Consider the following 14,650-nt stretch of genomic DNA (forward strand, 5'->3'; position numbering starts at 1 on the left):
TTCAATGACAAACTTTAGCAGTAATCACCCAGTATTTATTTGAGACCTAATATTTATTTTCGTTATATCTCAAATTGCTATATCTTTTTATAGTAAAAGAGAGAGAGAGAGAGATAGGGGGGAGCGAATGTTGATCATGGAGTTGATGTTTGGTTTGTAACTATTGAAAGCCTCGAACGGATCATCGATAACAACACAGCACATTGTCCAAATCGAACAAGACCAACGTCGTATACTCCAAAAAATCCCAAACGTTTTCTCTCTTTGTTTTTGCTTTTTTTCTTGCCTACCAAACAAACACACCTCCAGAAGCAGTAGAACCCTATTTTGAATCATCGAAAAGCTTCCCTTCTCGCTACATTCATTGTACTACTTTTGTCGTGGAAAATGAGGGAAAACCTCGTGATTCGTTTTGTTTTCGTGACATGCACAGCATGGAGTAGTTGAATAATGATAAGCTCCGGTATAAAGAGGAAGGCAGGAAGCTAGTTTTGCCTTTTTTTTTAATGTTAAGAGCGTTTTCTTTAAGCGTTAGTGTCAGTCGGTGAAGATTGAAGAAGAAAACAAAGATGATGATGGAAAGAGGCGAGGGGGTTTCGAAGGTTGCTAGAGAGAAGCTCGTGGCATGCATGACCTGTCCCCTTTGCGATAAGCTCTTCAAAGATGCCACCTCCATATCTGAATGCCTTCACACTTGTGAGTTTGTCTCTCATTCATCTCCTCCTATGTTATTCAATCATTGTGTTTTGAACATCAATTTTCCTTATCTGTTGTTTGGAGTTGCTTGTCTTGTGGTCCTTGGCATACATTGGTTCTTTTGTAATCTGGGTATCTCTTGATTTCTCATTCACGTTTTTATAATTTAGGTCTCATTCGTTCTGAGTTTTAATATTCAATGTATGGGAGTCTAGATGGTTACAGGGGAAAATATGCAAATTTCATTGATATTAGTATAGAGCTATAAACTTGAACTTGGCATTTGTAGCACGTACACTATGTTAAATGAATAGCTAACTTTTTTGAATGTTTTGTGGAATAGTCTAGGGAGGACCATTAATTTCTCACCATTATCATGAGAGAGTGTTTTCGATGAGGGATAGGTACAGTAAATTCGTTTTAATGATTCGTAAGTGCTTAAAGAAGTTTCTCAGAGCAATGCCCTGGCTCAGCCTCTGCCTATGTATTCTAAGTTTGAGAAATTGGAAAAGCTCACTGGCACCGCTGATTGGTTAGATGACTTTAACAGTAAATTCTTGGCTCTCTGGACTCATCTAAGTATAATTATAATATATAGTAATCTGTTCGAGGATTGGGACCTGGGATGTATGTTTCAACTTCATTTGGGACGTCTATACGGGGGATTACTAGAAGCTTCAGCTGGCTGCTTTGTTTGCATTACCATGAACTTGTAACTGTTCTGAAGCTAGGCCCAGGACTATTGTCCCATAGAGAGAGTTCAATTTGTCAATTTCATTGGAACTTTCATGAATATTATGTTAGAATTAAGGTTAAACAATCTGTGTTTTCATGTTGGCACAAGTGCCTTTTACAGTTTCATTCCTTTTATTAAGGTTAATCAATGTGTACTTAAGCTTGTGGTCTTTGGCAATGCCCTGTTTGAATAATATTATGCACATGAGATGAGCTGTAGCCAATGGTGTGTTACATTTAAGTTTCATGAACACTTTGATTGTAGCAAGTTTCTTACTGCAGAGTATTGATTAATGAATGATGTTTGATGCATGTTTCTGAAACTTTAAATACAGTTTGCAGAAAGTGCATATATGAGAAGATTACAGAAGAGGAGCTAGACAGCTGTCCAGTTTGCAACATTGATCTAGGTTGTGCTCCATTAGAGAAACTCAGGTATTTGAGCAACCTATTGTGACATGAATTATGAATGTCATATTCCGCTATTGCATGGTGCATATAAAAGAGAAATTAAAGAATGAAAAAATTTAAATGAAAACAAGAATTTTAGTCACTTCCTGAATTCATCCAGGCAATTCAGTCTCGATGGATTGCTTTTAGTGATATAGCTACATTTTTAGGCTACTAGACGCTACTAATTTTCTTGTTCTATGCTTTTGTAATGAAACCATAGTAGTCAACTTTGATGAATTTTATATGATTAGTTTCTGGTATTATTGAAATACTGATAACAATGAAGCAGCCTCCCCTGCAGCTTATCAATCCCCTGGCAGGGGAGACTTCTTTCTCCTATCAGAGTTGTGTATGCATACAACATTATTTTCTGAGTTCAATTTTCAATCATACTATTAGCACAATGATAGTCATTCCTCAGAAGTTCATTTTACCAATTTAAAGGCAAATTAAACATGGAAACCAAGTTTGAGAATATGACATTTTTGGTGCTTCACATATCTGCAGGGCAGATAACAATTGGCAAGATATAAGGATCAAAATCTTTCCTCCCAAACGACAGAAATCCAAGGAATCTGAAAATATGGCCCTAGTCCCATTGCCAGCTAGAAGAAAGGAGAGATCTCTGTCTTCGCTGGTGGTCAGCACACCTAGAGTATCAGCAAAGCCTTGTTTGACAGGAAGAAGATCAAAGCTTACTGCAAGAAAGACTATTGCAAGCCGAGAACCTTCTTTGCTCAATGAGGAACATGTTTCAAAGCTGGAAGGTCTCCCTCAAAATCTAAGCTCACCTGAGACCTACAGCAAGATTGCCCAAAATAGTAGGCAGGTAAATAACAGCATGCTTCAGTTGGTTTATGTTTATTGCCTGCTTACATTTTTATTTTTTTCAAATAAATTAATAATATGCCTTTCTTTCTGCATTTTTTTCCTCTGAAAAGGAGCGCTTTCAATTTTAAAATTTAACAGTTAACTACTATCTAGCAGAATTTTACTGTTGGGGAGTCATCCAAGCAACATGCGCCTGATAGAAGCACTGCTGAAGCATTAGAAGAAAAAGCTGATTTGTGGAAACCCTTAAATCACCTAGTGGAAGCAGCGAATAAAACAAAGCCTAACAAGGTCAACTCACAAGGAAGCATTGCCAAACCAGCACCCCATGCCCCTGACAATGAAGTAAATCTGCTCACTGTCAAGGAATGTGGTACAGGATCGAATATTCCCAGTAAACAAAATGACTCAGCACCAGAACCTTCAACTTCAGCTAGACCAAGAAGGTCTCGAGGCACCCAACAAAAGAGAGAAGCTGTATCTGAGAGGTTGAATATTCCAGCACAAGCTGTGGTTGATTCTAGCAATAAATATGATGGGAGATTCAGTCCAATATGGTTCTCCTTAGTTGCTTCTAAGAGCCAGTAAGATTATAACTTCAAAAAAAATTTTATTCTTCTACTTCAACGTTGAGTTTTCAATTCTTACACTTTGTTTTCAGGGAAGGAGATGCACCTCTGCCTCAGATATCTTCGTGCTACTTAAGGGTTAAGTGAGTTTCTTTAGCTTTACCTACTGCGTGCTTGAGCGCATTTGCATGTCAATATTGTTGCCCTGAAAAAGGAAATCTTATGATTGACTAAGTGTTTTTGCTGCACCACACTCTTCAGTTTGGTAGCATTCCATGCTTGATATATTCCATTTCTAAATAAAGGTGGTTGGTTAAACTTGAATATGGTTGAGATTCTTTGGTTGACATTAAAGATTTCTTACTCAGTTGGTCTATGTGTTACTATATGATTTTCTCGGATAGCCAATGCTTCCTGTTATATGATTCTGTATCTATGTATCCACTGAATATCAGAATGCTATTTCCAGATTGGTAGAGAATTTGTATGTACCAGTGTATGTGTATAGGTTTTGTTTCTTGATATTGTGTACACGTAGGTGCCAAAGGGAGTTCTTCACCTTATAATTTAAGATTTGAGACCAAAATATGCAATCAGGAAATACATAGAGTGGCATTTCAGAGTAGTAAAGGAAACACATGAGTTGAGGATAACTGTTAGTTGAATGAATGTATCTCCTCTACTTTCATGTACGCCAAAACTTCCTTCTGGTTCAATGAGGAAGCCTTGGTTAATATGCGGAAGTTGTCGGCTTTGGTTCTTTTACAGTTTTAAACTGAGGGATTGGATAGAACATTAGGAAAGAAACCTTCATTTTCAAAATTCCGGTGCCTGTCATCACGTGCTCACAAGGTGATAGGTTCACCCAGCTAGCATTCAATCAGCAATTAAGTCTCATGAGCACAGAAAGCTTAAAAGAGTTTAATGACTCAATATGGTCACTTTGATTATAGACATAAATAGGCAGAAGTTTCAAATGGGGTCACTAATTCTTTTTTGCCATTTGGTCATTATCAGTTTTAAGTTTCTGATTGTATCTTTGAATCTAAGCTATTAATCAGATATTCTTATGTCCAGTGTCTTTTGCTCTTCAACCATAATTATCGGTTATTACTGGCAATGGCATAACTGGTAAACTTAACACATACACATAACATGGATTGGCATCATTAAACACTACCTCATCAAGCATGACTGATCTTGCATTTCATCTCATAGGAACTTCTGCTATTCTGTTTCACAAATGTACGATATTATGCATTTTTAAAGCGATTGCCCAGTGGACCTTGTTATCTTGTTTCTTAATCCACTCCCAGTGTGGAAACCTTAACTGACATCATCATCGAGCAATTGTTAGTAGAGATGTTTCATATGGATTCTTCGTAACACTTGTAGGGATGGGAATTTACCCGTTTCATCAATCAAGAAGTATCTCGTAAGAAAACTAGGCCTTTCCAGTGAGACTGAGGTAAATTTAGTAACCCTACCCAGTTTTCACTTTTTTGTTTTAATTTTACCTGTACTTTTCCTTCATATGTGTTAATAACCATGAAGTATGAGAACTTGTAATTTTGATCTTAGTTGCTACCTGGAATTCTTTAGGTGGAGATCTCTTTGCGGGGACGTCCAGTGCTTTCTACACTGCAGCTGCACAACCTAGTAGACTGGTGGGTGCAGACAACTCCAGCATCAGAAAGAATACAAACATTCGTCGGCAGCTCAGCCAAAGATTTTGTGATGGTGCTGTCATACAGTCGAAAAGCTCAGCCCCCTTAAAGCATAATCCAGCGATGCTTTCAATGGCTTCTTAGACCAGGCCGCAGAGCAAAGCAAGACTTGCTCTGGGGAAAAATGAGTTAAATATTTATTTTGTCTCTATCTTTACAGTCATAAAACTACCAGGCATGCCATTCGGCTTAAGTCTTTGGCTCGAGTTCTTGTCCAGCTTAAAATTTTCTTGTTCTTCTCGACTTCCTTGTAATGGAATGAGATTTTAAGCGAAGAAATTCTAGTTTGAACCAAGAAAGACATTTATAAATAAACGAAAAACATTGTACTTTTCAATACCTCTTTGTCTTTTCATTTCTAACTTCTTGTTTAGCTCTTTTCAAACTTGAAAAGAAATTATAGACACAGAATTTCTGTCACATAAAAGCCACAGACGAGAGAGAGGGAGAGTGATTAAGTTAAACTGCCAAAGTCAGTCTACTCCAACTTTGACCTTATCCACCATTGAACTTGCTAAAGGAGAGAAAAGTGAAACGTTTTCCAAGGGAAAATTTTATGGTAGTTGGGACAGTTGGGAGGTATACCTTATATTATAGTATGTAGGCCAGTTACACCTTGCGTATGCATATAAATTATCCAGCAATAATACAGAACCAGTTCCTGCTATTTCCCTCAGCTGATAGGTTTTGTTTTGTCCCATGACTGTTTTATATGAAGGGTCGTCACTTACTGGGGCAGTCCTTAATGGGCAATGCCCTTGAAAGCTTTTGCTACACTAAGCTTCTAATCATATTTTCTGAGGACAAGCTGAAGCACCTGAAGCTTCAATCCTTGTAACCTCAAGCCCACGATGCAGGGCTCTCACCAAGAGCTGCTGCATGCATGGGGATTCCAGCAAAAGCTTTCCAAGCCAGTCCTGCATTATTTCTGACTAACCCTCAAGACTCTCCTTTAGCAATCCATACTATAATAGAGTAGAGAAACTGCCATAAGGAGCTTTCCATCTACAAATGATCATGTAAAATGTTTACAGCAAACTAGACTATTCCTAGGGGCATCTCCTAAGTTTGCACCAAGCTTCATTTGCACATGTTGAAAGCTTCTAACTATAACAGCCAAAACCAGTATACTATTCATATCAACAGACACTATCTTCAGAAAGATGCCGCAACAACCAACCTACCTCTTCATTCCAAGTAGTTTAACTCTATGTTTATAAAACATCCACATAAACCAAGCTTGCCAGACTTGAAGAAATCAAAATTCGACATGACAAAACAGATGCTTGACAGTTTCATCTTTCACAACTTCACAAATGCTACAATCTCATACTAGTTTAAGCCCCTTTACAGAGAAACAAGATGTACTCAGTTTGTCGTAGCTTGTACTCAATTCTCAACTCTTAGCAAGCTTAATAGCACTCTTCCTATTACCCTTACTACCATTAGAACTAATTCTAGAACATAACGGATTAATAATATGAAAAACATGTAAGAATTCGTAGAAGTAAAAGAACACAACAATTTCAACTGAATTTTCATTGCCAATAATTAGACTACATCAAACAATTTTTGCAAATGTACAATGTTCAAATCGGTAAATTCAACTTTAAGAAAAGTGTAAAATCCAAGAATCAAATACCACTGTAATCCCCTCTGGGGCTATCAAGCTCCTCATCCCCACCAGCAAGCACGTGTCCATACGGCGACTCCAAATCATCCATCACCAAGTCGTCCGTACTCCGCAAAGCCGCGTGCAAAATTACCATACTAGCCCCGATAGCAACCGCCCCCAAGACATTTAGCCAAACACCGGTCAAAACGAGTCCCGCCACCGTCAAGCCAAAGAGCGCAGCGATGACGAGACGTTCGTCTATTGTGAAGCCGAAGATCACGACGGGCTCCTCGCGATCACGGGCGAAGTAGAGGAAGAACCAAGCGAGGAGGATGACGAGGAAAGTGAGGAGAGAGAGAGGGTGGTAAATCAGTGATAAGAAGAGGATTAACAGCAGGATTACGGTGTAATTAAGGCGGAAATGGGTCAGGTTTTGGGCGATTCGTGTGGTGACGTCGGAGAAGGAGGATGGGAGGTCAACGGCGGTGATGTCGAGGAATTCTCGCCATGGGCGGCGGATAGCGGTGAGGGATTGGGCGGTTTCTTTTAAGCTAGAGATTAAAGTTGACATTCTTTTGGGTGGAGTAGATTTAAAAAAATAAAAGCACAAAAATCCCTAAAATTTGAAGTCAGAAAGGGGGAAGAGGTTTCTGCATCAACGTTCAAAGGTGTTTCTTTTGTGGAGCAGGTGGTCAAAATCAGCTCGTTATATATCAAAGCCCAACCAACATTTCTTTGGAATTTCTGGCCCAATATAATTTGTGAATTGGGCACAGATAGGAGGCCAAAGAGTCCAATAGATTCATAGACCTCTCGTCTTTTAAAAAGCCCGAGCTCAACATGATTCCCAGATTTAAGGTTGGGAAGAGGATTAAGGGGTGGGAAATGGCATAATCAAAGCAGAAGTTGGTTACGTTTTGGCCAATTCGAGTAATGGCATCGGGGAATGAAGGTGGTAGGTCGACGACGGTCACATCGAGGAAGTCTCATCATACCAATTAATGATCGGCAATTTCTTTTCAAATAGAGGTCTAAGTTGATTTTTTTTTCTTTAGTAAAATAGAAAACCTTCAAAATTTGGGAGTAAAATTAAGATAGGTTTACATCCAAGCTCACAACATTAGCTCTATTTTGTTTTGGGTTTGAAGCAAGAGACTGTTCCTTTTTATCGCCAGAGGGGTGTCTAAAGTTGCAATAGCAAAAGTGTAGTAAGGTTTTTTTTTTTAATTTTTTATTATCCTAACGGCAGCACTTTTTATCATCTAAATCAATAATATATATATATATATATATATATATATATATATATATTTAGACATGACACAATAATATTAAAAGGACATATTTTAGGACGAAAGTTAAGGATGAAAATTTTAAATTGGTTAATCTTCTAATTTTCAGTAAATTTTAACCTATCTTATGGTGCAAATATCTTAGTAACTTGAGTTTTTTTTTTTTTTTTATTAAGCCGAATGGATCTCATTCAGAGAAAAGAAAAGCAATGGACTGTAATTCTTGTTAGCTTGTGGTGGAGGTAGTTGGAAGCTTACGGAAAATATCATGGAGAGAGAGAGAGAGTTGGAAGAAAAGAAATAACTGTAAAAAAATATAATAAATAAAGAAAAAACTAGAAAAGAATAAAGTTTACACGTATCTGCCGCATGGCTAACATGTTGATTTGACAAGTTTTTTTATGATAAAGCAATGGATACATGATTTTGACATATTAATTTTTAATTAATAAATAATTAAAATTTTGAAATTTAATTTTGTTATGAATAGAAACTAAAACTTTGTAAAGAGGACATACCAAGGGTGTATATACTTTTCTGAAAGTTCGAAACTTCAATGACTGTGTGAAGGACAGCATATATAATTCATTAACTAATTTTATCCTGTAGTTAGACATATGTAAGAGTGAAGAATTGCATAGAACAAGCAAAGTATAAACTACACAAAGCATAAAGATAAAGTAACGTACTACAAATTAATTAAGTTCCCTTTAAGCTTTATTTCTCTTATATAAATTTCGTGAAAATGATAAGTTTTAACATGCAGAAAATTGACTGCATTTTAAAATTATTTTTTTAATTTAAAAGAAGGAAGGTTTCGAATTTAATTTGTTGAGTAAGTGATATATTGTATTTAATATGAGTCAAATGCTGGTGACTAAAATCATTTGTTTATTGTTTTTTATTTTGGACTTTCATAAATTTGTCTTTTATGTCTTGATCAGCCTGCAGATAACTCAGCAAAGAGGAGTTCCAGAGAGTCAGTGTGCTGACCTTGCCCCACATGGATCCCTCAAGCTCCATTTCCTCTGAACTTGCTATAGACGAACAAGCTGTGCAAGTAGAGATCACCACCCGTTTGAAAAGTGAATTATACAAGGCTGCATTTAATGGCAATTTGGAAGCATTCGATGCTTACCAGGGCTCTCTTCATTGCCTAATGACCCCAAACCAAAACACAGTGCTCCATGTTCATTTGGCATCCCCAGATGACGGGACTGGATTGATCATTGACTTATTTCCATTTCTATGTTGCTATTTTAGATTCCCAGCCAAAAGTTTAAGATCCACCAACTTTGTTGAACAAATTCTTAACAGGAGCCCATCATTACTACTGAAACCCAATGCCAAAGGAGAAATTCCTTTACACATTGCAGCGAGGTTTGGGAAAGTTAACATAGTGGAGCTTCTCATCAAGCACGCAAAAGCTGAACACAGAGGCCTAGAGAATGGGATAGAACCAGCGAAGCAGATGTTGAGAATGACAGATAACGAGAAAAATACAGCTCTGCATAAAGCAGTTCGATATGGCCATGTTGAGGTGGTGCATGCATTGATTCAAGAAGACCCTGATTTCTCATATTCCGTTAATAAAAGCGGAGAGACTCCACTTTACATTGCAGCTAGGAGAGGATATAATCGCTTGGTGACACTGATATTCGATAAATGCGAATTCGCTAATCATGATGGCCCTTGTGGTAGAACAGCTTTGCATGCAGCAGTTATGGACCATAATATAAGTAAGTTTATGGAAAGCTGAACACAAAAGCCATGCTAACATAGTGGAGCTTCTTATCAAGCGCGCAAAAGCTGAACACAGAGGCCTAGAGAATGGGATAGAACCAGCGAAGCAGATGTTGAGAATGACAGATAACGAGAAAAATACAGCTCTGCATAAAGCAGTTCGATATGGCCATGTTGAGGTGGTGCATGCATTGATTCAAGAAGACCCTGATTTCTCATATTCCGTTAATAAAAGCGGAGAGACTCCACTTTACATTGCAGCTAGGAGAGGATATGATCGCTTGGTGAGAATGATATTAGATAGATGCGAATCCTCTAATCATGACGGCCCCTGTGGTAGAACAGCTTTGCATGCAGCAGTTATGTCCTTTGATATAAGTAAGTTTATGGAAAGTAATTTGTTTTTTGCTTTAAAGAAAATCAAACATTAATAATAAGTCAATAAGATATAGGTTTTATGGCAAGTGACTTATTATTATTATTATTTAAAATTTTTCATTTAGAGAGTACAGGAGAGATCTTAAAGAAGAGAAAGAATTTGAGAAAAGCAGCAGATGAAAATGGACAGACTCCGCTTCACTATGCTGCACATTTCGGTTACGACCGAATTGTGAAGCTATCGCTGGAATGTGATGAATCTACAGCCAGGGGCAGAGCTAGTCAAATTTTATTGAGAGAGCCAAACACAATTAAATAAGAGTTAAAGGTTTTAAAAAACTAATATGTTAAATTCAATCAACAATAAAAATATTGATAATAGAAATATAAAACTAAATATAAAATTATAATTTGTAAAATATAAATAGTTAAAAACGATAATAAGATTAATAATTTTTTTATATAATCGGAATTATTTAAATACTATATATTCAAAAGAATTTCATTTTAACTAAACATAAAATGTAAAGCATATAAAAAAAATATATTCAAGTTAATTTCTTCTTACATAATCAGAATTAATAAAAAAAATAATACGTTAATGAAATTTTAAATAACAATGTAATATTACAATTTCTATTTGAGAACTATATAATAATTTATTAATTTTTAAAGATTAAAATCATAAAAAATAAAATTGATGTAATATAAAAAAGAAGAACATGACAAGTAAAAGGTAGATACTACATATTACATAACAAAAAAAAAAGAAAAAGAATATAGTTAATGGTTTGTGGAAATTTGGAAAAGAATATTTATAGAAACTTATAACATAGGAACAAATAAAATAAAAATGAAAAAAATAAACAAATATAAATAAAAATAATAATATAAATTGAAAGAAATTAAAGTTGGGTGAGATAAGTGAAATCATTTTATTATTTTTATTTATATTAATTATTAAATAAAATATTATTTTGAGAGAGCTAGTAATAGAATATATAAAAAATTTAAAAAATTTTATATGTTATGAAAAAAAATTTAAAAGTTTGGCCCCCACATCGCATAAGGAGGCTCCGCCCCTGTCTGCAGCCTACATAATTGATAAAGAGAAGATGACACCTCTTCTTATGGCAGCTAGGCAAGGCAGTTATCGGACAATGAGAGAGATTATCAACCATTGTCCGGGTTGTTGCGAAATTGTGGACAAAAAAGGCTGGAACTTTTGTCACTTCGCTGCCGTTTCTTTATTTATCATAGATCTATGTAAAATGTTCCTTCCAGCTAACAAATTATACAGTTGTAGAAGATTTCTGGACGAGGAAGATATCCATGGAAACACACCTCTCCAGGTGTTGGCTGCTTCCCGCGATTTAAGTTATTGGATTGGTCACACGTTTAAAGATGATGTGGTAACGGTTTCAAAGGAGAACCTTGATTCCAAGAAAAAGGTAAATACAAATAACATTTCCCACGTTCAGGGCCATGATATGTTTCTTTCATTTTTTATTTTAAAAAAACCCTTATGTTTCAAATTTCAAGTACAAATAATTTCAACAATGTTTTCAACTCTGTTAATGATTCCTCAAAAGGATAAGGAATGTGGTTGTAGGAACAAATCTCACAATTATTAAATGAAGTCAGTAGAGGAGAAGTGGCTGGTGTAGCAGTTTGTCCCCTACTCCATAATTCGATAGACCTGGAACGCTTTGATAAAGCAAGAGAGGCTCGTTCATTCGTTGCAGGCCTTATCGCCACCGTAACGTTCGCCGCAGCAATTACCTTACCCGGTGGTTACTATAGTGATCAAGGCACAGCAATCCTAAGTCATAACACTGCTTTCAAAGTATTTGTTATAGCAGATGCCATAGCCATGGTTTTCTCTTTGTTAGCTATCAACCTTAACTATCTGTCCGCGCTACCCATTGCAGTTGCAAAAAGAAGACTATCCGGAGCTTTTCCATTTAGCCTCATGTCGTTGTTCAGCATACTTAGTGAAGTAGCGCTCGTGATAGCTTTCGTCGCAAGCTTATATGCAGTGTTAAAATCTTCGTTGACACCTGCTATTAGCGCTTGCACCATTACCCCGGGCTTCTATTACTTTTATTTGTGGTTGAGGTATTGCGTGTCGCTTCTTAGCTATTAGACCAGTTGTTTTATTGGCTTGAATATATTTAAATCAGTAGCCAACCGTTATGTATAACATAACAAAGGTTACATGTCAAAGAGAATTTGCGTTCCTTTTTGATATGTACTCCCTCTCAAATTTGGATGTAGCAGCTGTTTAGCTTTACTAATTAATGAAATTTATTGTTTGAGCAAAAATAGCTTATCTTGAACGTAGCTAGTTTTGTTAAAAACTTACATATTACTGAATACAATAGCTTACTTTGAAGATATTAGAGTAAAATTATGGACCCTGCTTTCTTTTTTTACATTTATTATGTATATATTTTTTTTATTTCGTGTGCATTATATATGAGAAGATTAAAAGGGAAGACGGGGATTCGAATATTAGATCCTTAACCTCAACTCTCCTAAGGAGGAAGTAGCAATCATTAGGGATTTCATCTTAATCAAACGAAAAAGAAAATCAAGGCATTTCCATCAAAACAATTATTATTCCTTTATTATAAATGTAGCATCTAAATTCAATAATACTTTAAGAATTAAATGATTATCAATCAATATATTGGAACATTTATTTATAATTAAAATGATCATCAGTCAATTAAATAGATACGTATAAGGTAAGTAATTAATGATCATTATACTGTATAATGTTTAAAGTGCATGAAATTGTCACATTTATGCATAATATTTAAACTTTTTTTTTCTTTAAACAAGGTAACTTAATATTTTCTTCTTAAACAGAAATATAATAGTTTGTATTTATTTCTTTTGATACGTATAATAGCCGGTATATATGTTAATGTAGAGTTTAATTGGCGGAACCTGATAAATATGTGAAAAATAGAAAACCATTCTTTTGTCACTAATAAAAATCAAATTTTCTAAAATTTCTTTTACTCTCAATCATTAGTTTTATTAATTACATATAATATTTTATCTTAAATTATCTATTTATAATAAAACAAACAGCAAATTGTATGTAACTCTCTTATTATTTTAAATTAATTGTACACTAACTATATGCAATTTTAATCATTTATATACGTGAGATCTATTTAGATTTCATGCACATTCTATATAGATTTAAACAATTTGTGATTGAAATTAATAATTGTAAAACCATAATAATACAAAATTTTGAACTTGATAAGAATTTCTTTCCCGATTATAAATAACATTATTATGTGTGATTTAAAACATGTATAATATCTAAAAAAGCTTTTAAACTATTTTAAAAATAAAATTTTATTCTTTAATTGTGTTCAATCAAATTTTTATATTTTTATTTTAAATTAAATAAATTTTTATAATTAATGATTGACCAACTATTATTAATTAAAAGAACACTTATTATTTTTATATCAGATGTCGCTAATGTGACAAGTTGACATCATCCTCCACATGATAATAGATGATGACATGGTATTATGATGTGGTCACGTGATAGCCTCACCTCCACTTCGATGTCACATAATTCCTAATCAACAACATTTAATGCCATGTTGCTTGGCACGTGATAGTAACAACATCAAAATGACATGTCAACTTACCACGTAGTAGATGATGTGGTATAAAAGTACCAACTATACTGTTGACTAAAATGAGAATAACTTATTTGACTTAAAATAAAATTATAAGAATTTAATTGAACGTAATAAAAAAATAAATGTTTAATTAACTTTTTTAACATAGTTTAGAGATTTATTTAAGTCTTTAGTATTATAAAAATTACCATTATTATTTTAACTAATGATAACTAATTAACAATTAATCATGCATTTTTATTTAATTTAAAATAAAAATATAAAACTTGATTAAAAATAAAAAATAACAATTTATTTAAATTTTTTAATATAATTTAAAAAAATTTTAAACATTATGTCACTTTTCAATGACGATGGTGCAGGCCCCCTTTACATGATTTTGGTTTCCTTTAACATATTTAAGGAAATTACAACATATTTGTTGAATAATCTTGTTCATCTTCACCCACGTCATATAATAATAATATTCAAATGTCACAATTTCTTAAAGTAAGAAGTCCCACAGGCCTTTGGTAGGAATAACCCGCACACGCACTTATCCATGGTAGAAAAATTTTAAAATATTAACTTTTTACATTTGAACCTTTTTATTTTAAATTTATTTTAATTTTATCTATTTTTTTAATTTTAAATTTATTTTAATTTAGTGAGAAAAGGAGAGAGACAGTTTAATAAAGAGAAAGAAATGGTAAAAAATGAATAAATTACATTACATTACAAGAAAGTAGCCATCACCATTGCTGGATTTCTCTCTGAACTAGTGCACCAGTAGGGATGCTTCAATACCTCCACAAAACCAGCCCATTTGTACCCAAGATTCTAGCAAGAACTGGATGATCACTTGATGATTCATTCCACTTTCATAAACATCTTTATCTCTACTTAAAAAAGGTCAAGATAAACAGGACAAACAAAAGGACATCATCATAGACCA

General features: G+C 34.5%; 3 protein-coding genes across 3 annotated transcripts; 2 read left to right on the top strand and 1 right to left on the bottom strand.

Moving 5' to 3' along the window:
• Positions 1-562: 562 nt before the first annotated feature.
• On the top strand, positions 563-5,224 carry LOC18603122 (E3 ubiquitin protein ligase DRIP2-like). Its single transcript, XM_018119282.2, has 7 exons — positions 563-696; positions 1,767-1,866; positions 2,392-2,713; positions 2,872-3,299; positions 3,377-3,427; positions 4,680-4,752; positions 4,887-5,224. Exons 1-7 carry the CDS (start codon positions 570-572, stop codon positions 5,058-5,060), a joined length of 1,275 nt encoding a protein of 424 aa, XP_017974771.2. The 5' UTR covers positions 563-569; the 3' UTR covers positions 5,061-5,224.
• Positions 5,225-6,519: 1,295 nt separating this feature from the next.
• MPI7 (CAMV movement protein interacting protein 7) lies at positions 6,520-7,312 on the bottom strand. The gene has a single exon (XM_007034904.3). It carries the CDS (start codon positions 7,195-7,197, stop codon positions 6,646-6,648), a length of 552 nt encoding a protein of 183 aa, XP_007034966.3. The 5' UTR covers positions 7,198-7,312; the 3' UTR covers positions 6,520-6,645.
• A 1,609-nt stretch (positions 7,313-8,921) lies between these two features.
• Positions 8,922-12,185, top strand: LOC18603124 (protein ACCELERATED CELL DEATH 6-like). Its single transcript, XM_088805796.1, has 4 exons — positions 8,922-9,657; positions 10,165-10,320; positions 11,132-11,490; positions 11,652-12,185. Exons 1-4 carry the CDS (start codon positions 8,922-8,924, stop codon positions 12,183-12,185), a joined length of 1,785 nt encoding a protein of 594 aa, XP_088661922.1.
• Positions 12,186-14,650: the final 2,465 nt, after the last annotated feature.

Source organism: Theobroma cacao, chromosome 4 (assembly GCF_053813885.1).
Source record: "Theobroma cacao isolate CCN51 chromosome 4, ASM5381388v1, whole genome shotgun sequence".
NCBI classification, from domain to species: domain Eukaryota; kingdom Viridiplantae; phylum Streptophyta; class Magnoliopsida; order Malvales; family Malvaceae; genus Theobroma; species Theobroma cacao.

What these genes read in the sequence shown, in the direction of transcription:
- MPI7 (XM_007034904.3), bottom strand. Translation starts at nt 7,197, where the DNA reads ATGTCAACTTTAATCTCTAGCTTAAAAGAAACCGCCCAATCCCTCACC.
- LOC18603122 (XM_018119282.2), top strand. Translation starts at nt 570, where the DNA reads ATGATGATGGAAAGAGGCGAGGGGGTTTCGAAGGTTGCTAGAGAGAAG. An exon ending in TTAGTTGCTTCTAAGAGCCA is followed by an intron (nt 3,300 to 3,376) that starts GTAAGATTATAA and finishes CTTTGTTTTCAG; the next exon opens with GGAAGGAGATGCACCTCTGC. An exon ending in GCCTTTCCAGTGAGACTGAG is followed by an intron (nt 4,753 to 4,886) that starts GTAAATTTAGTA and finishes GGAATTCTTTAG; the next exon opens with GTGGAGATCTCTTTGCGGGG.
- LOC18603124 (XM_088805796.1), top strand. Translation starts at nt 8,922, where the DNA reads ATGGATCCCTCAAGCTCCATTTCCTCTGAACTTGCTATAGACGAACAA. An exon ending in AGTTATGGACCATAATATAA is followed by an intron (nt 9,658 to 10,164) that starts GTAAGTTTATGG and finishes TTTTTCATTTAG; the next exon opens with AGAGTACAGGAGAGATCTTA. An exon ending in ACCTTGATTCCAAGAAAAAG is followed by an intron (nt 11,491 to 11,651) that starts GTAAATACAAAT and finishes ATGTGGTTGTAG; the next exon opens with GAACAAATCTCACAATTATT.